This window comes from Hevea brasiliensis, chromosome 2 (assembly GCF_030052815.1).
Source record: "Hevea brasiliensis isolate MT/VB/25A 57/8 chromosome 2, ASM3005281v1, whole genome shotgun sequence".
NCBI classification, from domain to species: domain Eukaryota; kingdom Viridiplantae; phylum Streptophyta; class Magnoliopsida; order Malpighiales; family Euphorbiaceae; genus Hevea; species Hevea brasiliensis.
The window spans coordinates 6,827,415-6,851,625 of record NC_079494.1 but is presented as its reverse complement, the minus strand read 5'-3'; the positions used below and the strand labels follow the sequence as shown (position 1 = coordinate 6,851,625).

The 24,211-nt window shown below is 32.7% G+C and overlaps 1 protein-coding gene across 1 annotated transcript; it reads left to right on the top strand.

The window, feature by feature from the left end:
• Window positions 1-4,149: 4,149 nt before the first annotated feature.
• Window positions 4,150-6,696, top strand: LOC110654683 (uncharacterized). Its single transcript, XM_021810756.2, has 2 exons — window positions 4,150-4,230; window positions 4,463-6,696. Exons 1-2 carry the CDS (start codon window positions 4,218-4,220, stop codon window positions 6,643-6,645), a joined length of 2,196 nt encoding a protein of 731 aa, XP_021666448.2. The 5' UTR covers window positions 4,150-4,217; the 3' UTR covers window positions 6,646-6,696.
• Window positions 6,697-24,211: the final 17,515 nt, after the last annotated feature.

Genomic DNA, 24,211 nt, shown 5'->3' with positions numbered 1-24,211 from the left:
TGTCCATACTTCAGCCCAACCCATTGATGGACTATCTATCACTTTGGAAGACAATGAGTTGTGGTTAAGGCACTTTCTCGGGCTGGGAGTACAGACAGGAGGGAACTCTACATTTTTCTCTTGGCCTGGACGGGTTCTCTCTTTTCCATTCTCACAATGGCAATGCTTTTGGCTGGAATTATCAAATACGAAGAGAGGACATGGGCCCTTAGATCAGCCATTTCCTCATCTTCATTGCAATAAATTCATTCAAAGGAGAAAATCCAAGTGAGCTTGGCTGGTATAAACACAAATCTTCTGTTTCCCCTGCACCTTCTCTCTGGTTCTCTCTCTCACTTTTTTTTTTTTTCTAATTTTTCATGTGTGTTTGTGATTGTTATATCATCTAGCGGGATGTAGAGATAAAGTCTTCTACAAAATCTATGCTTGAATTCATTGAAGTATATTACATGCAAAAATACTATAATTATTTATATATTCATGGTTTTAAATATAATAAACTTCTTTAACAAAAAAGAAATTATCGGAACAAGATGTTATTCCATTGCTTTACGTAAATTAAATTTTTATTTTCTGCTATATTATTGAACATATATTGACTGATTATTTATTTATAACCCTCTATTGGGTTACTGACTCCACTTAAGGTTTTCTTTTGAGGAAAAAAAAAAACTCGTCTTAAGGTAACTTCAAAATAAATCAGCCGCATTTTACCAATTTAAAATTTAAGAAAATCTGCTCATGAAAAAAAAAATCATTTTTTTAATATTTATGATTAGAAATATTTTAAAGTTAAATTAAATATATTAAAATTAAAATTTTAAAAAAGCACATTATTATTTTAAATGCTGCCCTATAAAATCAAAGAATACGTTTATTCTTTTAGATAAAAAAAAATATATATATCTATTCATCTTATAGTTACTCTGTATCCGCCCCATTCATTTCCTTAGCTTTTTCTTTGGGTAAATCATATACAAAATACCTTAGCTTTGGAATATATAACAGTAAACACTTAAATTTTAATTTTTAATTTTTAATATAAAAATATTTAATTTTTAATTTAAGTAATATAAAACTTTATTATGACTTAATTAGTTAGTTTATAGATTATTTATATTGATATAGCATTTATTAAATTAAAAAAAAATTATGTTTCATGAATTAATAGTTTTAAATAAACAAGTTCTAGGTTATTAATGTGTCGATCGTGAATATAATTAATTAGTTTTAATAAATATCAAATTAACAGAGAAAAAATATAATTTTTAATATAACAAGTTTTATGTCAATAAAAATAGCTTATAAACTAGCTACTAAATATTATAAGGGCATTTTATATTGCTTAAATTAAAAATTAAAAGTTTTGAATTATAAATTGAAATTTAAGTACCTTATTATCATATACTCTAAGTTGAGATATGATGAATGTAATTTACCCTTTTTTTCTTTTCCATCTTTTCTAATATAATATCTCAAGCAATTTCAATTTTTTTAGGAGTACTTTAAATTATTGTATAAAAAAAAAAACCAAACAAGTCTTTATAGAGAGTTAAATAAGTCCAAAATTAAGTTTTAAATTAAATAAACCCTTATACTTTCTAATAAGGCCAAATAAGCCCACACTTAATAAAATATTATTTTTTAATATTAAAATATTATTTTTTTCTAAATTTAAATTTAAAAAATATTTTTCACTTTTAATTAAAATAAAATTAAAAAATAAATTGAAAAGCATGGTGAGCAAAAATTTGTTTAATATTAAATTTATTTTTTTAATATTTTATTTTTTAAAAAAACCAAAAAATATTATTTTATTATTAAAAAATAATATTTATTTAGTGTGAATTTATTAAGCCTTAATTAGAAAGTACAAAACTTATTTAATCTAAAATTTAATTTTAAACTTATTTAGTTTGAAAATAAAAAAATTTATATAATTTTTTCCTTAAATTATTTGTCCTTAATGATACCTTCAAAATCACTTCTCAATGCATAGAAATTAAATCAAAATATTTCTAACCCTAAATATTAAAAAAAAAAAGAATATGTCAATAATAGCTTCTTTCTTTTATTTTTTTTTTCTTTTCCTTTCTCTTTTTTCTTCTTCTTCTTCTTCTTTTTTTTTTTTTTTTTCTACAATGTGTGTTGGACTTAACTTGGGAATAGGACCTGAGAATTTAACTTGGAAATAGGACCTGAGAATTTTATGGATAAGTTAGTAAATTATCCCATTGTTTAAGCTAAAGTCTTTAAATGAATGATCCAACTATGTATGTATTTTGTCAATTTCTAATAATATTAGGAAGTTATCTAATTTGATGATTTGAGAAGGCTAACTTTAAATTAAATCCCAAATTAATAAATAAGAAATCAACTAAATTTTTTACATTAATATGTATTTTTCAAAATCTCGTTATCTGAAAATAATTCTAATATTACTAAATTAAAATTCATTCAATTAATTATATTCTATTATATATAAAATTAACAATTTAAAATTTATTTTAATTTACGTATATAACCAATTATATAAAAAGTGTCCAGAAAAATATCCAAAAGAAATTATTCATAGCATTCCTAATAGAAAAAAAGAATAAAAAATTGAGATTTATAAATTTATTTGAATTAAATTTCATTATGAACCACGATAATTAGTGATGTTTATTCTCTATTTTATTATAACCAATGTTAGCATAATTATAGCAATTAGCATAATTATAGCAATTAGCATAATTACAGTAATTAATATGATTATAGGAGATTTATAGCATAATTATAGCAATTATTATTCTTGTCTAAATTAGCTCATATTTCTAAATTAGTTCATATTCTCATGTATAAATAGATGTAATATCTCTGTAAATGTTACACACAAATACACAGACAAATACACAGACAAATACACAATCCTTTTCTTCATTACTTGTATTCTTTCTTCTAACATGGTATCAGAGCCGTAAAGCTTTTATTTATAGTTTCTGGGGTCTCTCTTCTCTCTTTACAACATGTTCTGGTTCATTCTTTTATTTCTGTTATTATACCAAAGAGCTGTTTCCAAATCCTGATCCAGGTGATTGTGATGTGCTCAATATTAGTCCAACTACACCTGCCTCTGTTGAATCTGCACCAATTGTTGATCCAAGACTGCACGCATCCGCTCCTAGCACTACTCTTCGTCGTTCCGCCCGGTTTACGCCTCTGTTGAATCTGCACTGGATTGTTGATCCAGCACTGCTGCATCCGCTCCTAGCACTACTCTTCGTCGTTCCGTCCGGGTTTACGCCTCGTTGAATCTGCACGCTTGTTGATCCAAAGATTTGTGCTCCTAGCACTACTCTTCGTAGTTCTACCCGTCCAGTTTACCTGTCTCTGTTGAATCTGCACCAGTTGTTGATCCAGTACCTGCGCCTGTATCTGCTCCTAGCACTACTCTTCGTAGTTCTACCTGTCCAGTTTACCTGTCTCTGTTGAATCTGCACCAGTTTGATTCCTGTCTCCTCTATCAGCCAAACCGCTGATATATTCACCAAAACGCATCATCCCACTCCCTTTCAGGATCTCTTAAGCAAACTCAAGTTGGCACATGCGCTACCACCTTGAGTTTGAGGGGGGGTGTTAGCATAATTATAGCAATTAGCATAATTATAGCAATTAGCATAATTACAGTAATTAATATGATTATAGGAGATTTATAGCATAATTATAGCAATTATTATTCTTGTCTAAATTAGCTCATATTTCTAAATTAGTTCATATTCTCATGTATAAATAGATGTAATATCTCTGTAAATGTTACACACAAATACACAGACAAATACACAGACAAATACACAATCCTTTTCTTCATTACTTGTATTCTTTCTTCTAACAACCAAGACTTCAAATTAAAATCTCAGAATCTTAGAGATACGTAATGCGTCTTCTATTTATTTTTCATTAAATTAAATTTTATTAACATTAGAAAATAATTAATAAAGTAAATGTTATTTTATAGAAATTAAATTATGGGCCAAGTTAGCAATGTTCAAGTTAGAGTTGTTTCCTTTTCAGGAAGGATTGCTTCTCACAAGGGGTTTCCAAATATTCCATCATGTTACACGTGAATAAGCTAATACATAACCAGTCAATCCTGAACTCCTCAGGAGTAATTGTTAGCTTGAAACAAGATTTCCCTCACCTTGCTTCGTCCTGATTTGCCACTGCAAGAGTCAGCTATGATTCCAGCAGGTATATGTAGACTGCAGTTAACTTCCACTTCTTTGTTTCTTCATCCAAGTAATTCATTTATTTTCTGTAAGCTAGTTTTTTAGTACTACACACAGAACTCAAGCAGAAGTGAGTTCCTGGGCTTCAATTTTGTGGTTTATTCAATCTATTCATTACACTTAGTTTTGCTGAATCTTGCACATTCTTAATTATGATCTTATATTTCTATATATATTTGTCTGTCAAATTTTAGTTGTTGGCAGCTTGATTTACATTAAGGCGAGGAGAGACTTTGAAATATTTTCTCCGGCATTGAGGAAATTGTGGAAGGACTGGGAGCTGCGTATTTTAGTTCTACTCAGCCTTGTCTTGCAGATAATACTAATCTTTTTTGGAAATCAGCGGAAAGTTTCGAGCAGGATTTGGGTTCGAGTCGTCCTATGGTGTGCTTATTTGACGGCCGATTGGGTAGCAACCGTTGCCCTTGGGGTTCTCTTAAACAACATGGGAGACGTCTATGAGAACAAGGATAAGGGGAGAATTGTTCTGGACCCAGACACTCAGATTACCTCATTTTGGGCACCATTTCTTCTGTTGCACTTGGGTGGCCCTGATACTATTACTGCGTATTCTCTGGAAGACAATGAGTTGTGGTTAAGGCACTTTCTTGGGCTGGGTGTACAGACAGGAGTGGCACTCTATATTTTCCTCTTGGCCTGGATAGGTTCTCGCTTTTCCATTCTCACAATGCCAATGTTTTTGGCAGGAATTATCAAATATGGAGAGAGGACATGGGCCCTTAGATCAGCCAGCAACGATGAATTGAGAGATTCCATGCTTACTGATCCAGATCCTGGCCCCAATTATTCCAAGTTCATGGAGGAATTCACTTTGAAGCAGTACGAGGGATTCCATGTACAGGCACAAGAAGTAATTGAGACACAAATCCAGGTCGAAGTTTCTGTGGGAGATGACACTATTGAAGGTGAAACTGAATTGCTTAAAGCCAGTTACTTATTCAAGACCTTCAAGCGTCTCTTTGTTGATCTCATCCTCAGCTTCCAAGATCGAGACAATAGCCAATCCTTATTCAAAGGAACATCCTACAAAGACGCTTTCAAAGTGATTGAGATTGAACTTGGATTCATGTACGACATGCTCTACACAAAGGGAACAATAATTTACTCACGCAAAGGCTGCTGTCTCCGCTTCATCAGTCTAACTAGCACCTGCATTGTACTTGTCTTCTTTTCTTTATCCAACAAGGGCGACTTCAAGAAGATTGACATAGCCATAACCTTCTTATTGCTGGTTATAGCTATTTTTCTTGAGCTCAGTGCAGTGCTTTTTTTGGTCTCCTCAGATTGGGCAGATCTTTACCTGTCTAAGCATAAAACCGTTATCCGGCAAGCCATCACTCATATACAGCTGCAGAAGGGTGCAAGATGGTCAAATTCCTTGGGACAATACAGCTTATTGAGCTATAGCCTCAAAAGTATGCCTGTGTTCAACAGCAAAATCCAGAAGTTCTTTGGCATAGTTAAAATATTAGAACACCGGCAAATGACTAATAAGGATGTTTCTGATGAGCAGAAAGAGTTCATATTCGACCATCTCAAGAAGAAATTTGACGATCTGATGGAGATTAAATCAACAGATGAACCCAACTACCAGAAGGAGCTTAAAGATCTGAGCACTTGCCGGGGGGCTCGTGCGCTTAGTGATTTTCCTGCACTGCGTTGGAGTGTGGAAACAGAGTTCGACCAGAGCATTCTTATCTGGCACATTGCTACACATCTCTGTGCCTACTCTCAAAGGCAAAATGAGCAGAACATAGTTAAATTGGAAAATGAGGATGACAGTAAGAAGTTTAAAAAGATAAGTAAGTTATTATCACGGTACATGCTGTATCTCCTGGTTATGCGTCCTTCGATGTTGCCAATGGGAATTGGGAAGATCAGATATCTGGACACTTGCGCTGAAGCCAAAAAATTTTTTCAGGAGCACGATTGCGCACCAGGTGATGACATCCACCTGCTTCAAAATACTTGCTCTTGGGCTATGAATCTTTTCAAAGGGGCAAAGTACAAGGAACATGAAAAGAAAGCCTGCAATGCGTTGCTTAAAGTGAACACCGCAGTTCCACCACTTAAAGTGAAAGGGGACAGGAGCAAGTCTGTGTTATTCGACGCATGCAATCTAGCTTCGCTTCTGCAAAATGAAAATATAAAAAATAAGTGGAAAGTGATGAGCAATGTATGGGTGGAAATGCTAGCTTATGCTGCTAGCCACTGCAGAGGAATTTATCATGCTCAGCAGTTGGGACGAGGCGGGGAACTTCTTACCCATATTTGGCTCCTGATGGCCCATTTTGGTTTAACCGAGCAGTTCCAAATATCGCTTGGCCATGCAAGAGCCAAGCTTTTTGTGGAATAGTTAGCTATCATAGTGTATCCTAGTACTAATTAATTAAATTGTTGTTTCTTTTGTACGAGTTTGAAATATCTGTCAGATTATTGGAATATATAGATCTATGATGTACGATCTTCTACCTATAATAAGATGATATTTGATAATTTTTTTTATATAATGAAATCATAATGAATTGCAAAATAATTGGTAGGCTATACAGTGAAAAAGTAATCCTCTACTTTTAGAGAGATTCAGACTTTATCTCCTTGCTTTGCTTTTTAATGTGCTATAAAATAGCTTCTGCAAGTGTATGGGTCACTATAGTACAAAATTAAATGTCATTCCTTCAAAGAATTGTGTTTAAATTGAAATTTAATGAATAAGCCTATTAGAAAGTTAAAATTTAAAGATATTAAAAATGAAATTTAAAATTGAAATTGATATTTGAGAAATTTAAACTAAATCAAACAATTAATTAAACTAAATGACTAAAATTTAAACTAAAATTGTAAATTACGAATTTAGGGTGATTTAAATCTAATTTCAATAAAAATAAAGTGACTCTAGAAATATGGCTTTTCAGTATAGTTGATACATGGTTTATCCTCAATTAGCCAAACACATGAAATTTGTAATTTTGAAGGAATTCAATTTTTAGTTCTTTGAAACCTTTCTCAAGCATTTCAAAATTAGTTTTCATCAAATCAAACCCTATTTTGACAGTATTTCAAACCTGATAAAAAGTCATTTAAAGCTTTAATTGATTTTAAAAGTCCTCTTAATCTTCTTAGCTTATTTTTAACACCAAGAAAATCAAGTTCATTGCAAGATTATCTATCCCAAACATTCTTTTTTCAGTCCATTTGTAAAGGATTAAGATTTAACTCAATGAGAGCCCTTCATCAAGCAAGACAATAAGCTCACAAGTAATAAATTAAAAATACAGCAAATCTCATTTAAATAGCTAAATCAGTTCAAAAACTACATTACAAGGCAATATTTACATACCCATATCTAGAATCTCAAAGTTCTACTCACTAAACATGGTTTCAAGGCAAACCCAAGTAGAGAAATGAAAAAGAAATGAAAAACTAAGCTAAGGGAAAGAAAAACTCAGAAAAATGGTAAAGAATCTGCTGCTGGAACATTGGAGAAGACCTCTGTTCAACTGTTGCAAAACCGATCTAAGAATGCCCCTTTTCTCTCCTTTTCTTTCTAGCAAAAATCCTTTGTTTTCTCATTAAGGTGAGAAAGAGAAAAAGATGTTGTTATACCCTTCAGGGGTCTACCCTAGAATGGGTTAAAAGACAAAAGATTCTAGAGAGAAATGATGTATTGGGTCAGAGGAGAGATGGTGCCACATCAGCATTTTTCATTAAAATGACACAAGCTGAATCAAGTTGTATTGCACCTTGTATTGCAAGTTGTGTAACTTTCTGGACAATTCTGAGATTTATTAGGTGCATCAACACAGGCTAAATGAGATTGTGTCCATGCTTGTGTAACTTTTAGCCTGAGAAAAACTTCATTTCTAACAGCGACACAAGCTACACAAGTTGTGTTATAAGTTGTGTAACTTTCTGTTTCTTTAAAACTCAACTTTAAATTTTTCTCTTTAAAACTTTACAATTTAGCTTTGATTTCTTCCAAATGACTGCTATGATCAAAATATCACCAAAATTCTCCAAATTTTAACCTACAAAATAAATAAATTCTATAAGTTAAACTAAAAAGTATGAAAAGGTAAAATTAACTAAATAAAGGCTAATTTCTACTATAAAATGTATAAACAAATGTTAAATTAGCTGTAAAATTATACCTAAATAATGATATGAAATGCATGCATCAAATTCCCCCATACTCAAACTCTTGCTTGTCCCCAAGCAAAATTTTATTAAAACTCACTTAGAAGGGAATCAGTATTTGAAAACACAAAAATCACTAATCCAAACCACCAAACTTACCTCTAGCCGCCATCATTCTAAATTCCTGCTAGGAAAGTACAAAGAGTTAAGTAATCACTCTAAACAATTATAGAATAGCTAAGAGTTAACTAATCAATCCAAGCAACAAACACCAACCAGCTATAAGGGTCAATTGTGCCTAAATAAATCTAAAAGAAATAGATAGCCAATGTATTTCAAATAGATGTTGAGTAATGTATAGAGGATTGTATTGCCAAACCCATATGCAAGCATAAAAGATCTAACTCCGCTAATATAACAAGCATTTTTCAAAGAATTGTTAGGTCTTTTAAGGGTTTTAATGGAGTTAAATAGGGTAAAACTATGGTTAACAAAGAAAGGCAATAAGGAAAACAACATATGAGAATAATAATCATGAAACTCAGAATGCATCAAATATTCTCTTTTCTTTCTCATTTTAATTTTTTTAATATATATTTTTTCTCTTTTTTATATATATACATTTTTTCTTTTTTTATATAATAATATTTTTTTTTAATTTTAACTCAAGAGGAAAGAAATTCACAGTGAATCTCAAGTGTTAACTTATTTCTATGATTATATAGAGAGACTATTTTTTATATTCTTTTGATTTTGTACTTGTTCCTATTTCATGTCACACCCAAAATTACCTTTGGGATATTTTGGTGACTTTTTAGCAGATTGTTACAATTACTCTGGCACTTTTCAAGATATTTCAATCCTTTGAAAGTTTTTTTTTCTTTTTTTTTTTCCTTTTTTTAGCAAAATGCACTTGATTGCTAAAATATTATTCTCATAAATGGGTGGCAGTGTTTAAGTCTATGGCTAGGTATATGATTTGGGTTCCAAAGAAATTAGGGAATTAAGGCTCAAGGGGGGTTTGCAAGGGTTAAAATGAAATTAAGAGTAGGTTAAGGCTAAATATGAGAGCTTAAATTATGAAAGAATGCCTAAATCATATTCTTATCAAATGCAAGTTAAAAATTTCAGTTAAAAAATTTGCTTTGAAAAATCTAGGATGCTTATTCTAGGAATGGTGAGACAACAATGGCCATGTTCTTCCTCAAAGGCTTATTTTGACACGCAAGAACTCAAAATAACTAATTAGACCTAGATTAATTAATTAATTTTTAGCTATCAAGTAAAAGAAAGGATAATGCTTAAAACTTTGAACCTAACTGGAAACTTTCATTCCACTAACCATCTAGAAGCGAGTTAAATTGCTTGAATAAACAACTTCTGGTATTCCAAAGACTGATTTAGCAAAAATTTTAAATGAATAAATGAAATGCATGAATGCATAATGAACCTATATGCAACTAAGTGTGTATAATTAAGTATATGAAACTATATGCTGTGAATATGTGAATATGTACAAGTATGAATTAATGAATGATTATGTAACTATATGCAAATGAAAAGGAAAAATCATTTTGGAAAAATTTACCCTTTCTGCCATACTCAGATTAGACATTGTCCTCGATGTCAAAAAGAATGCAAGGAATGGGATAATTTGGCTATAAAATAAATACAATAGGCTCACTCAAATATTGTGCAAAAAGAATATATGACTAATATGCACATAAAGAATGGATAAGTAAGCCTAATGAACTTAAAAAAATGTTACCCTACTACATAAGTGGTAGCACAACTTGTGCTATAAATAACACAAAATGAGATAAGAAGTGTTGCCTCAGTGAAGATGCAGCAAATTTAATTAAAGAAAATTTTGAACAGCTGCTGCACACTTTGCAAAAAGAAATAGGGAAATGAAATCCATGAAATCAATTAAGCTTAAAAATAAAATTGGAGGTTAAGAATATAGCCAGGAGATAGCCATTCAACAAGTGAAATTTCAAATGAGCATATTAAAAAAAAGTGAGCAAATTATTAAAGACTCAAAATAAAAAGAAAGAGCATATTTAAAGCACTCACAAATAAGTAAAATTACTGAATAAGCAACTGTCTCAAATAAAATAAAAAAAAAAACATAAACAAAGTACTAACTAAACAAGCTAAACAATATGAGAAAGTTATGAAAGCATAAAGCTAACTAAACAAGTAACTAAAAGTACTAACTAAATAAGCAACTAATAAAGACATGAAATATAAATGCTGCAACTAAAAGCTATCTAGCCAAGAATAACAACTCATTTTCCTTTGCCATCTGGTGGAGGTGGTAGTGATTTTGGTGGCTACTGTGGGGAAATAATGCTCAGAATCAGTGCTTGGTTAGTCTCTATCTGCTCTAACTTAGCACACATAGCTTACAACTCATCTTTCATTTTAGTACTCCTGTCCAAATAGAAATCTATGAGATCCCTTAATGTCTGAAAAGACTGATCTGTCATTTGGCAGAAGGCGTATATCTCGTCATTGATATTTTCCTTGAATGTCAGAAGGGTTGAGTTGGTAGGACCAGAAGCTATTAATGGAGAAGGTTGCACTGATGGTGAAGCTTGGTGCGAAGGCTGTGCTACGAGTTGTTTAAAAGGTTGTACAGATGGTGTAGGGAAACCAGTAAGGTGAGCAGTGGATGGTGAATCAATTGCAGCAGGGGAATCTGGTGGTGTTGCTACTAGAGCTGGAATCTCATAAAGATGTGTAGTCTTATTCTCAAAATAAAATTTTTGGCTAGCTAAATGAGGTCCATCCAAAAATAGTAACCCAGTTACGATAGCAGCACGCTGGTGAATTTGAGGGTCAAAACCAAAATAATGTGCAATTGGTGTGATCATCCCTCCAAACACAATCTTACTAGTACCCCTAGTGGCTTGGTGTAGCACATGCCAACAGAAATAATAACCAGGGGAAACTTTCCTACTAGTTTTGGCACACCACAAGAAAAACAAATCATATTGAGTCATTGTGCCAACACTAGCTCCCCTGCCTAGAATTGTGTTAGCTATTAACCTTAGAAGCAACCTCAAGGAATGATTTTCTATTTTTGAAGCCTTACTTTGCCTAGGTTTGAAAACTCCTTCTAAAGGTGCAATTTGTTACCAAAACTCATGGTTATTATACTCTTGCTTACTTGTAGGCATCCTAATCATACCAGTAGTAGGGAGCCCAAATATGTAATGGAACTCATCAAGTGACAACACTCTGTCTTGACCCATACATATAAAATGCATTGTCAATTTATGATCCATCTCATATTTATGTGCATTAGTGAACAATGAAGATATGAACTCATGCACTAAAATGGGGTAAGCTGATTCTTGCTTGTGAACAAATCTCTCCCACCCCAATGCAGTCAACAAAGTTTGCATTTCATCATAAATATTTAGAGATTTAAGTGTAAAAACATCCAAATATTGAGTCTGCACAATTTCCCTATTTTCAATTCTTTTCTTAATTTTTTTCATCTTAATAAAAGGTAAAACCCAATGTTTGGCAATAGTTACATACCGAGGAGTAGAGGTGGTACCCAAAGATCTACCTGGATGCTTCACAGCTAATTTCGGAATACCAATTCAAGCACCAGATTTGACAGATGTGGGTTGCTAAGTAGATTACGATTGGGTTGGAGGTTCGGATTTCTTTCTCTTTTTGTTGCTTATGGATTTGTGAGGCTTGATGCTTTTTGCTTTCCTTCACTAATAAGTAGCAGTTAGCAGGGTGGAAGAACCAGTACCAGAAGGAGTTCTAGTAGCATCACCTATTTTCTTCAACTTGGTTTGACGTTGCATTGAAGGGGGTGGTGAATGGGGAGGGGAATCTTCGAAAGATAATGGGAAGTTGATCATGGTTGAGAATGGGAAGAAAAAGTAGAAGAAAAAAAATTAAGAATGGAGAAGAAGAATGTGAAGAAATAGTAAAAGAATAACAAAAAAATAGTGGTTGTGAGTTTGTGGATTGTGGTGCGAAGAGAAAGGGACGACATGGGTTGTGTGGAGGGTTATGGTGAGGGGAAAAAGAGGATAGTGGGGATCATGGGTAATGGGCATGGGTTATAGGTTAGGGATTAAAATTGGGAAAACAGATATGGGTTATGAGCTTGTTAAAATGGGCTCAAGTGAAATGGGTTGGTGAATTTTTAAAAAAAATGAAATGGGTTAGGTTTTATTTTTAAGTATGGGTAAGGCCTTAGAGTTAAAAATTAAATAAGCATAAAAATCAAGTGGGCTTGAAGATCTTGGACATGGGCCCATATTGATGGATTGAGTTGTCAACCTGCAAAACCTAACAAATAACACAAGTTAAAACATAGGCATGCAAGTTGTGCCAAAAGTTGTGCAAGTTTCTATCTAAAATTGTGCCCAATAAAGACAAGCCTCAACACAACCTAAATTGGTTATGTAGAAGGTTGTGCAACTTTCTATCCAAAATTGACATATTGACACAATATCTAGAAAAAATTAAATAAAATAAAGTTCAAGTAATCAGACCTTCATGGCACAATTTTTAATTGCTCAAACCTGCTGTATTTATCAAATACATATGAAAAATTCACAAAGCACCAATTTACTAATCCACATTTAATTGATTTTCTTTCTAAACAAAGATGAAAAGATTTAGAAACTTCCTGTTAAGATCAACAAAATGATAAATAAACCTACAAAACTAACTAGCAAATACTCAGCCATAGAAAATAAAAAAATTCAAAGAAACAAATTTAAAACTAAAATTTCAAACAGAAAATTAAAATGTTTAAATGCTCATTTGTTTGCAATGAAGTCTATCCCATCTGTACAAAAATTAGAACAATGTCAAAAGCTTAATAAAGGGTATATAAAAATTAAACAAAATATAAAAGAAGTAAAGATTCAAAGAAAAATTTTGGGTGACTCCCAAAAGTGTTAATTTTAGGTCTTTAGCTTGACCTTACTCAACAAGAAGTCATAAAGATTGAGAAAGATAGCAAGTTGCTGTCTTCTCAATGGTTTCACCAATTGTATAATGTCTTAACCTTTGCTCCTTCACTTTAAAATTACCAAATTTTTCATCAAAAATTTCTACAGCACCATGAGGAAAAGCTTTCATAACTTTGAAGGGTCCTAACCACCTTGACTTTAATTTTCCTGGAAAGAGTTTCAACTTAGAATTGAATAGGAGCACCAAATCTTCTTCCTTAAAGTCCTTTTTCTTAATGTGCTTATCATGCCATTTTTTTAGTTCTTTCTTTATAGATCCTAGCATTTTCATAAGCATCAATTCTCAACTCTTCTAGCTCATCAAGTTACAAATCTATCCAACAGCCTTTAAATCAAAATTAATTGCTCTTATGGCCCAATAGGCTTTATGTTTTAACTCTACGGGTAGATGACGTGATTTCTCAAAAACTAACCTATAAGGTGTAGTTCCTATGAGAGTTTTAAAGGCTATTCTATATGCCTAAAAAGCATCATCGACCTTAAGGGACCAATCTTTTCTAGACTTGTTAATAGTTTTCTCCAAGATTTGCTTAAGTTCTCTATTTGTGATTATTACTTGGTCACTTGTTTGAGGGTGATAAGGTGTGGTAATCCTATGCTTTACCCTATACTTTTTCATTAACTTTTCAAATTGGTGGTTTGCAAAGGCTACCACCATTACTAATTATGGCACGTGGGGCACCAATTCTAGTCAAAACAAACTTTTTTTAGAAATTTTATCACAGTTTTTGCATTATTAGTAGGTGTAGCAATAGCTTCTACCCATTTAGACACATAGTCTACCCCTACCAAGATATAGTCTACCTCTACCAAGATATATTTGTTTCCATATGAGGATGAAAATGACCCCATGAAATCAATTCCCCACACAATCAAATAATTCAATTTCTAATATGGATTGTTGGAGCATCTCATCTCTCTTTGAAATATTGCCTACCCTCTGACACCTATCACACTTACTTACAAAATCTTTCGCATGTTTAAACATAGTGGGCCAATAAAAACTAGATGTCAAGACTTTTTCAATAATTTTTGAGACACTATAATGACCACCATACTCAGAGGAGTGGCAGTGGTAGATAACATCATTTATTTCCTCCTCTGGTGTACATCTCCTAATTATTCAATCATTACATCCTCTAAATAAAAGAGGCTCTTCCTAAGAATAAAATTTAATATCATGCAAAAAAATTTTCTTTTGCTACTAAGATAAATTAAGTGGCAGGACACCACAAGATAAATAATTCATAATATCAGCAAATCATGAAAGTGCAAATTTCAAAACATACAGCTACTTAATTATAAAAAATTTATCAATTGGCACAATATCATCATCATTATTTTTATTTTTTAGCCTAGAAAGATGATCAGCCACCACATTCTCAACACCTTTTTTATCTCTTATTTCTAGGTCAAATTCTTGAAGTAAAAAAATCTATCTAATCAACTCAGATTTAGTTTCTTTCTTGCTCATCAAATACCTAATTACTGCATGATCAGTGAAAAAAATTACCTTGGAGTTGATCAAATAAGAATGAAACATATTGAGTGCAAACACCACTGCAAGGAACTCCTTTTCAGTTATAGCGTAATTAATTTGTGCCTCATCAAGGGTTCTGCTTGCATAGCAAATGGCATAAGGTTTTTTTATCTCTCTACTGGCCAAGGATAGCTCCAACAGCAAACTTGCTTACATCACACATGATTTCGAATGGCAAAGTCTAGTCTAGAGGTTGCATGATGAGAGCTTTTGTTAATGTTGTCTTTAACCTGCAAAAAGCATCCATATAATCCTGATTAAAATCAAATTTAATATCATGATTCAAAAGATTTGTTAAAGGTTTGGCTAGTTTAGAGAAATCCTAAATAAATTGCTGATAAAATATAACATGTCCAAGAAAACTCTGCACTCCTTTGACAATGGTTAGAGGGGGCATACTTTTAACGATTTCTATCTTGGCTCTATCAACTTCTATTCCCCTGTTTGAGACCAAATACCCTAAAATGATGCCCTCTTGAACCATGAAGTGGTATTTCTCCCAGTTCAATACCAGATCATTATTAGCACACCTTTACAAAACCTTAGATAAATTAGTCCAGCATGAATCAAAATTAATGCCATATACTGAAAAGTCATCCATGAAGGCCTCCATAAATTCTTTAATAAATTCAGAAAAAATGGCCATCATGCACTGCTGAAAGGTGGGAGGTGCATTACATAGTCCAAATAGCATTCTTCGATAAGTAAAGGTGCCATAGGGGTAGGTAAAGATGGTTTTTTTTCTTGGTCTTCTAGATGGATTAGAATTTGAAAAAAAAAATTTAATATCCATCTAAATAACAAAAGTAAGAATGCTTGGCTAATCTTTCTAACATTAAGTCTATGAAAGGGAGGGAGAAATGGTCTTTTCTTATGGCATGTCAACTTTCTATAATCTATGCACATTCTCCAACCTGTAACAGTTACAGTTGGTATCAATTCATTATTCTCATTTTTAACAACTGTCACTTCACCTTTTTTTGGTACAACATGCAGAGGACTAACCCACTCACTGTCAAAGATAGGTAAATAATACCTGCAGCTAATAATTTTAGGATTTCTTTTTTGATAACATCCTTTATTGTAGAATTTTATCTCCTTTGATGTTCAATAGAAGGTCTACTATTTGGCTCTAGGAAAATCCTATGCAAACAAACTATTGGGCTAATTCCCTTTATATCATCAATTGTGTAGCCCAAAACTCTCCTATATTCTCTTAAACTCTAAACAATTTGTCAATCTTAATATCAGTCAAAGATACACTAATTATAATAAGATATGTTTCATTAGGTCCAAGAAAAGTACACCTGAGGTTGGAAGGAAGAGGTTTAAGATCTATCTTTGGGGCATCCTCTACCTTTAATGATGGTGGTTTAATCTCTTAAGTCTACACTTCTTCAAGCTAAAAAATTGTAGCTTCAGGATGTGGTGGTGAGCTCTCCAAGTGTTGTGCAAAAGCAGTTATGTTAGGGTTATCTTCATTAATGCTCCCACCATGGACTAGGCAATTTTCAAAGGGGTCTTGTGGATAGCTTTTTCTGAAATGCCCTTGAACAATCTCATCTAAGATGTCTACTTGCAAACAAGACTCAACTTTTTCATGTTTCTTCTTCATGGCTGGATTGATGTTGAATATCATTTGATCATCTCTCACTCTAAGTGTCAATTTCTCACCCTTTACATCAATTACAGCACCAACTGTGGCCAAAAACAGCCTTCCCAACAAAATAGGAATTTTTGTGTTTTTTTCCATGTCTAAAATGACAAAATCCATCGAAACGTAGAATTTCCCAACCTTGATAGGCATATTTCATAGGATGCCTTCTGGATACTTAATTGAATAGTCAGCCAATGAAAGATACATGTTGGTGGGCTTCAACTCTCCCATATTTAGCTTCTCATATATCGAAAGTGGCATTAGGCTAACGCTAGCTCCAAGGTTACATAAGGCATTTGCCATACAATTATCGCCTATATGACAAGGAATGGCAAATACACCCGGTCCTTTGAGTTTAGGAGTTAACTTGTTCTGAATTATAACACTGTATTACTCTCCCAAGTTGATGGTATCATAATCCTCCAGCCTTCTCTTATTTGTAAGAATTTTCTTCAATAACTTGGCATTTGGGATAATGCCTCAGTGAAGGGGACATTGATATACAACTTCTTTAGGACATAAAGGAATTTGCCAAATTATTTGTCTAGCTTCTGCTTAATGAATCTTTAAGGGTAGGGAAAGGTGGGTTTATAAGGTTCATGTGGAATGTATGGCTTTTCTCCCTTATCTTGCTCACTTTTGCTCTCTTCTTCTTTTTTATTTTTCTTGCTCTCAACTGGTTTTTCTTCTTTTGTGCTTTCTTTTGCTTCTTTCATTTTCACTATCTTGCCAAATGTTCTTACCACTTCTCAAGGTCACCACTTTACATTGTTCATGGGGGTTCTATGGTTGGCTAGGTAGTTTACCATAGGATTTAGTTCCTGATTGGCTTGCTTGTTGAGCCAATTGATTTTCCAATATGCGGTTATGAGCTTACAGCTCATCCATGGATTTTCTTATGTGTTGCATTTCTTCCTCCAATTTGTTATTCATCTTGCTTTGTTCAGCAAAAAATTTCTCCATCATGGTTTCCAATGTTGGCTTTGATTCAGGAGGTGGAAGAGGTTGTTGTGCTCTTGATTGATATCTAGGAGGTGGCTACTATTAGTAGTATGCCCTAGAGCATATCATTTAGTATGTATCTTATACATGTTTTTATTAATAAAAGGCACTTTTACTTTTCCGTTTACATAATATATTTATGTGTAATATAAAAGGTCCATTGATATTTTGTCAGAAATTCTATTCTTAAGTTGCTAAGAATATGAGTGACAGTATTTCTAGCACAAAGTATCATAAATAGGTTCACAATCGAGGATACTTCACAATAAGGACATGACTTATCCAGAAAGATTGTATTCATGTTTGTTCCCAAGTATTTATATGAGATATAAATAAGATGGAATGGTGAGTCTCATGCCATATGATAAACATGATAGGCACTTATAAATGATAAGTAGGTCAAACTAGTGAAACTTATGACAAACACATGGAGTTTACTCTTGTCAATATATTGTCATAAATCATATCAGTGCATATAATCTTTAGACCTGAGATAACACAGTTATCTTGTTTATAGGTGGTTTGAGTTTGATACTGCTTTCATACTTGTACTGTGTATGGGTGTATGAGCATGTGTTGGCTCCTACTGGTTATATATGGAGGTAGGTGTTGATCAAGATGGAATTTGTTCCTCTAAGTAAATAGGGATAAAATCATATGTTCATTTAATTATTCTTGATGTTTCAAGTTCCTAGCCAGGACAGATAGATTTAATCAAAAAAGAGTTTCTAATGAGAAAATCTTTTAATCAAGAACTGGAATTAAAAGAGAACATAATATTCATAGCAAATGGGGTTTGACATAAACCATGACTCCAGCTTGAGTTGGGATTTTGTAACAGAGAGATTTCAGTGCATGGTAACATATGATTATAGGTTCATTTAAGGTAAACCTTATTACTAATTGGGTGGTCATGGCATGCTATGCTAGGTGTTAACCATGGTCTATGAGGTGCATAAAATAATTTAGAGAAATCATTTATGGTAAGAAAGAGTTCTGATGATATTAAGAGTTGATATCATATCTCATTGCCAATAAGTGATGAGCCTAGTAAGTCACACACATGCACAAGTAATCACCAAATTAAATATGATTTAATTAGTTAATTAAAGAGTTTAGTTGATTAATTAAATAGGTTTGGTTTGCAATTAGATTGCAAAGTCCCTAGCATGACTTGAAACTAAATCTAGGTTATAGGATGTATGGTATAAGTTAAATTTATATTTAAAGTGTTTAAATATGAATTTAATTAATGAGAAATTAATTAATAGAGATTAATTAATTAATTTATATTTGATATAAATTGATTAGAAGAAGAGAAATAATTATTTTGGGTTAAGAACTCAAAATTAAGACACAGGGGCATTTTGGTCATTTCACAGGATAACATGTGGCACCATGAGATGGTGACACATGACACTACACATAAGCTTGCCAAATGTCTTTTAATCATGTAAGATGATTAAAATTAAGATTAAATATAGGTTTGGCACTTGGCACAATGTGATTAGGTCAATTAAACCTAGAGCCAATCAGAAGGTGACATGTGGTAAGAGTTTTAAGTAGTGACCTAGCTATATAAGTGTTGTTATGAAAAGAAAAAATAACAATCAGCTGCTGCCTCCTTTGTGCTGCCACCCTTGAGGCTCCCATTCTCTCTTCTTCTTTATCTCTCATCAATTCCAAGAGATTAGCAAACAATCTCTTGAATTAGAATTACTAAAAATTGTTTCTAGTGTCATGTTTACATCTTTAATCTCTTAAAAGGCAAAACTTAATTTTCTAATTAATAGAAAAAGCTTTAGAAGCTGTTCAAGGGCTGCCATAGGTGATCTTGGTATAGACAAGCTAGAGGGACAACATCTGGTATCCTAAAGACGCATCCCAAAGGTACAAATACGCTGCAGTGCATCAAGAGGTTAGTTATTTGTTCTTGATTTAATCTAGGGTTCTAAAATTAATCTGATTAATTTTAAAATCTTAAATGATAAATACAGATCAAAAAATATATTAAAAGAGTTTTAATATGTTGTTTATCATTGAAATCAAATAGACAAAAAAATAAATCTTGCATGATGCATGTGACCCTAGGTGAAAATTTTTGAATTTAATGATATAAACTTGTATTTTTCATGCTTTTGCTCCTTCAATTGGTATCAGAGCCACTATATTTGCCATTTAGATTGTTGATTATATGATTTAATTGTGTGGAATAATCATAAGATGATAGATCCATTGCTGGTTGCAAGAAAGGTGGCGGCTTGGGTGAAGAACACCATCATTGATGCGCCATATTTGGCCTTCATGGGTGGAGCAAGGTTTGGTTTTAAATTCTGCAATTGTTGTATGATCTAAGGCCTATCCTATGACTAATTAAAGTATTTAATTAGTAGTTTTAATCACACAATTAAATTTTGATTCAGATCAGATTTTAAAAATTATTTGAATGTGATTCAAATCTGAATTTTAAAAGTTATTTGAATGTGATTCAAATCTGAATTTTTAAAATTGTTTGAACCATATTCAAATATGAATTTTTAATGTTATTTGAATAATATTCAAATCTGAATTTTTAAAAATTATTTGAATGTGATTCAAATCTGATTTTTAAAAATTGTTTGAATATGATTCAAATCTGAATTTTTAAATTTGTTTGAATGTGATTCAATTCTAAATTTTTAAATTTGTTTGAATATGATTCAAGTCTGAATTTTTAAATTTGTTTGAATCATATTCAAATCTGGATTTTTAAGTTGAATATGAGATATTCAATTTAATTTAAGTATGTATATTTTATTTAATTGTTAAATAGTGATATGCATAATGGATGATCATGGACTATAAAAGACCAATGTGATTGGATTTATTTCTTTTATGTTTCTTTGGGATTTTAATTAATTTATTTATTTATTTTAATTTATTTTGGGCATGTATTATTAAGGTTGTAATAATTTTGGGTTGTAATTTCATTTATTTAAATTCTTGTAAATTCGCCTTGGTATGCCAATGATTACTATGTAATTGGATTGCAAGAAGATCAATGAGGTAAAGAGCATTAGTGGGACTAGTGGGAGGAATTCAAGATCAAGTGTTGATTATGTACTCCTTCAGCGACTCTTGCAAAATGAATGAATGAAATGCACCTAGGAATGCCCTGATTCAATTCTTAGTGGCTCAGAATTGAATCCCTTAGAAAGTTCATGATCATACCATATTTACTATTTATCCATGAATGCATGAGATGTATGGGAATGTATGCAAGTATATGATATATGTATGCTAAATGGATAATGTGCAAAGTGAGACCTTAATAGTAATTAGGATGACCATAAAATCTTTCAAATAAATGATTAAGTTGGAAATGCTATAATTAAAGTAATTATAACATGGACCTTCCATTGGGGCAATTATTTTAAGAAATTTTAAATAGTTGCATAAGATGCAATTAATTTAAGAGATTTTCTTAAGAATAATTGTTAAGCATGAGATGTTGTAAATATGTAAATGGTTTGGTAGCCAATATTGGATGTACCTGAGGACATTAAAATTATTTGCATAATTACTGGCTCAATGGGATCAACTTAACTAATGCAAGATAAGTCAATAATGGATGTACCTGAGATTTTGAGCATTAGGGGCTAAGAAAAGGATTGAACCTCACATGAGATGTGATGGGCAAGGAGTTGTTCACTTATAGTTTATTGTAATTCCAATAATGGATGTACCTGAGGATGATCAATAGAATTATAAGAATTCAATCACCCACTAGAAATCCATCCAACTAGGATTTCCGTTTTTCTACTTTGGAAGTGTAGGATTCACTAAGTTAGTGGGAGGACCAATTTGATTAAAAGACCATAATCATTTTAGTTAATTACATGATATATTTACTAATTAATCTGGTTATTTTCTGCAGTTAATTTTCTGATAATAATTAGCACAGAACAACCACCACCATCCAATATCCTTGCAAGCATACTTGATCGCAATAGGTTGACAGGACCTAATCTCTCTGATTGGCTAAGAAATTTGAAACTTGTCCTGAACCTTGAACATATAGGATATGTTCTAGACTCAAATGTTCCTGGTCCTTTATCTCTAGAGGCCACTCCAGAGGAACATGAAACTTTGGACAAGTGGAAGGAGCATGATATGAGAGCTAAGTGTTACATGCTTGCTTCTATGAGTAATGAGTTACAGAAGTAGCATGAAAACATGCAGAGTGCGAGTGAGATCCTCCTTCACCTACAAGAGTTGTATGGTGAACACAGCAGGAATGCTCGGTATGAGATATCTAGACAGCTGTTCTGCATGAGGATGTCTGAGGGACAGAATGTTGGGGATCATGTCCACAAGATGATTCGGCTGATTAAGCAGTTGGAACATCTTGACTTCAACATGGATTTCCAACTACAGATGGATTTGATCCTTCAGTCCCTTCCTGAGTCTTTTGGGAATTTTGTGACAAATTTTCATATGACTAAACAGGAATGCACCTTGGCTGGTTTACTCAACATGCTGGTTATTGCCCAAAAGAATATGCCAAGCAATAAAGGAAAAGAGGTAGCTTTGATTGCATCTTCTTCTACTGGAAAGTCCAACAAGAAGAGGGGCAATAAGAAAAAGAAACCTCAGATTCCTGGTCCTTCCAAGAAAATAGCTAAACAGAAAGGGAAGACTAAAGCTGATGGAGGCAAAGGAAAGTGTTTCCACTGCCAGAAGGATGGGCACTGGAAAAGGAATTGCCCAGAGTATCTTACTTCTCTGAAGGACAAGAAGAATAGACCTTCGGAAGGTATGTCCATATCTTGTTATTTAGATTCTGATGATACTCATAGTTCATCTACAGCTTGAGTTTTAGATACTGGTGCCAGTTCTCATATTTCTAATGATATGCAGGAACTAGCAAATAGTAGCAGCTTGCATTCTCAAGATGTTAGAGTTCGGATTGGCAATGGCTCAACTGTTGAAGCTTTAACCATAGGATCTAAATCTTTTTACATGTTTGGACATGTTTTGTGTTTGGATAATATTTTATATGTACCTGATGCTTTTAAGAACATCATTTCTATATCTAGTTTGACTAGAAATGGCTATGAATTTCAGTTCACAGATGATGTTTGTAATATTTATTTTGAAAATAAATATGTTGGTTCGGGTTATATGAATGATGGTCTTTATTATTTAGATAATAATGACAAACACAAAATGAATGCAAGTAATCTAAATGAATGCAATGCCATGGTGAAAACCAACTCAAGTTTAAAATATATTTGGCACTTAAGGTTATGTCATGTTGCAGAAGATAGGATTGTAAAACTGGAGAAAATGGGGATTCTATCCTCATTAGGCTCTAAGCCTGCTCCAACTTGTGAATCTTGCCTTCAGGGCAAAATGACTAGATCACCCTTTGTTGGACAAGGGCTAAGGGCTGAAAATATTTTGGAACTAATACATAGTGATGTATGTGGTCCATTTAAGGAAATGGCTAGAGGCGGTTTTCATTACTTTATTACCTTTACTGATGATAAATCAAGGTTTAGATATTTGTATTTGATGAAATACAAACATGAATCCTTTGAAAAGTTTAAAGAATTTAAATCTGAAGTAGAAAATCAAACAGGAAAGAGTATTAAAGCTCTTCGATCAGATCGTGGAGGTGAATATTTGAGTACTGAATTTGATGAATACTTGAGAGAGCACGGCATTATTTCCCAGCTGACTCCTCCAGGAACACCACAGCTGAATGGTGTATCTGAAAGGAGAAATCATACCCTATTGGATATGGTACGTAGTATGATGAGCTTTAATGATATGCCAATATCCTTTTGGGGATTTATATTAGAATCAGCTTTGTATATTCTGAATAGGATTCCATCAAAATCAGTTTCTTCCACACCTTATGAGATATGGCATGGAAGAAAACCAATTCTTAAGCATGTTAAGATTTGGGGTTGTCCAGCTTATATCAAAAAGCTAAACACTGATAAATTGGAAATCAGATCAGAAAAAGGTCAATTTGTTGGATATCCAAAAGATAATTTTGGATATTATTTTTATTTTCCTGCATCACAAAAGGTTGTGATAGGTAGAGATGCCATATTTCTTAAACAACAGTTTGCTCAAGAAGGAGGCAAAGGAAGGCAAATAGAGTTAGAATTGGAGAATTCTGACCAACCAACAGATCAGATGGATATAGATCCATCTAGTCAACCTACACCCATTAATGAAACATCTACAGCTATTCCTCGTAGAACAACCAAGGTATCTCACCCACCAGTGAGATATGGTTTCCTTCATGAATAAGAACAACAGTTGTCTACTCATGAAGAAGTAGATCATGGAGATGATCCACTTACCTATGAAGAAACTATATCAGATATAGACTCTTAAAAATGGATTGATGCCATGAAATCCGAAATTGATTCCATGTATAAGAATCAAGTTTGGGATCTTGTTGACCCACCTGAAGGTATTGTACCTATGGGGAACAAATGGGTTTTCAAGAAGAAAATTAGTTCTGATGGAAAGGTAGAGACCTATAAGGTAAGCCTAGTAGCGAAAGGGT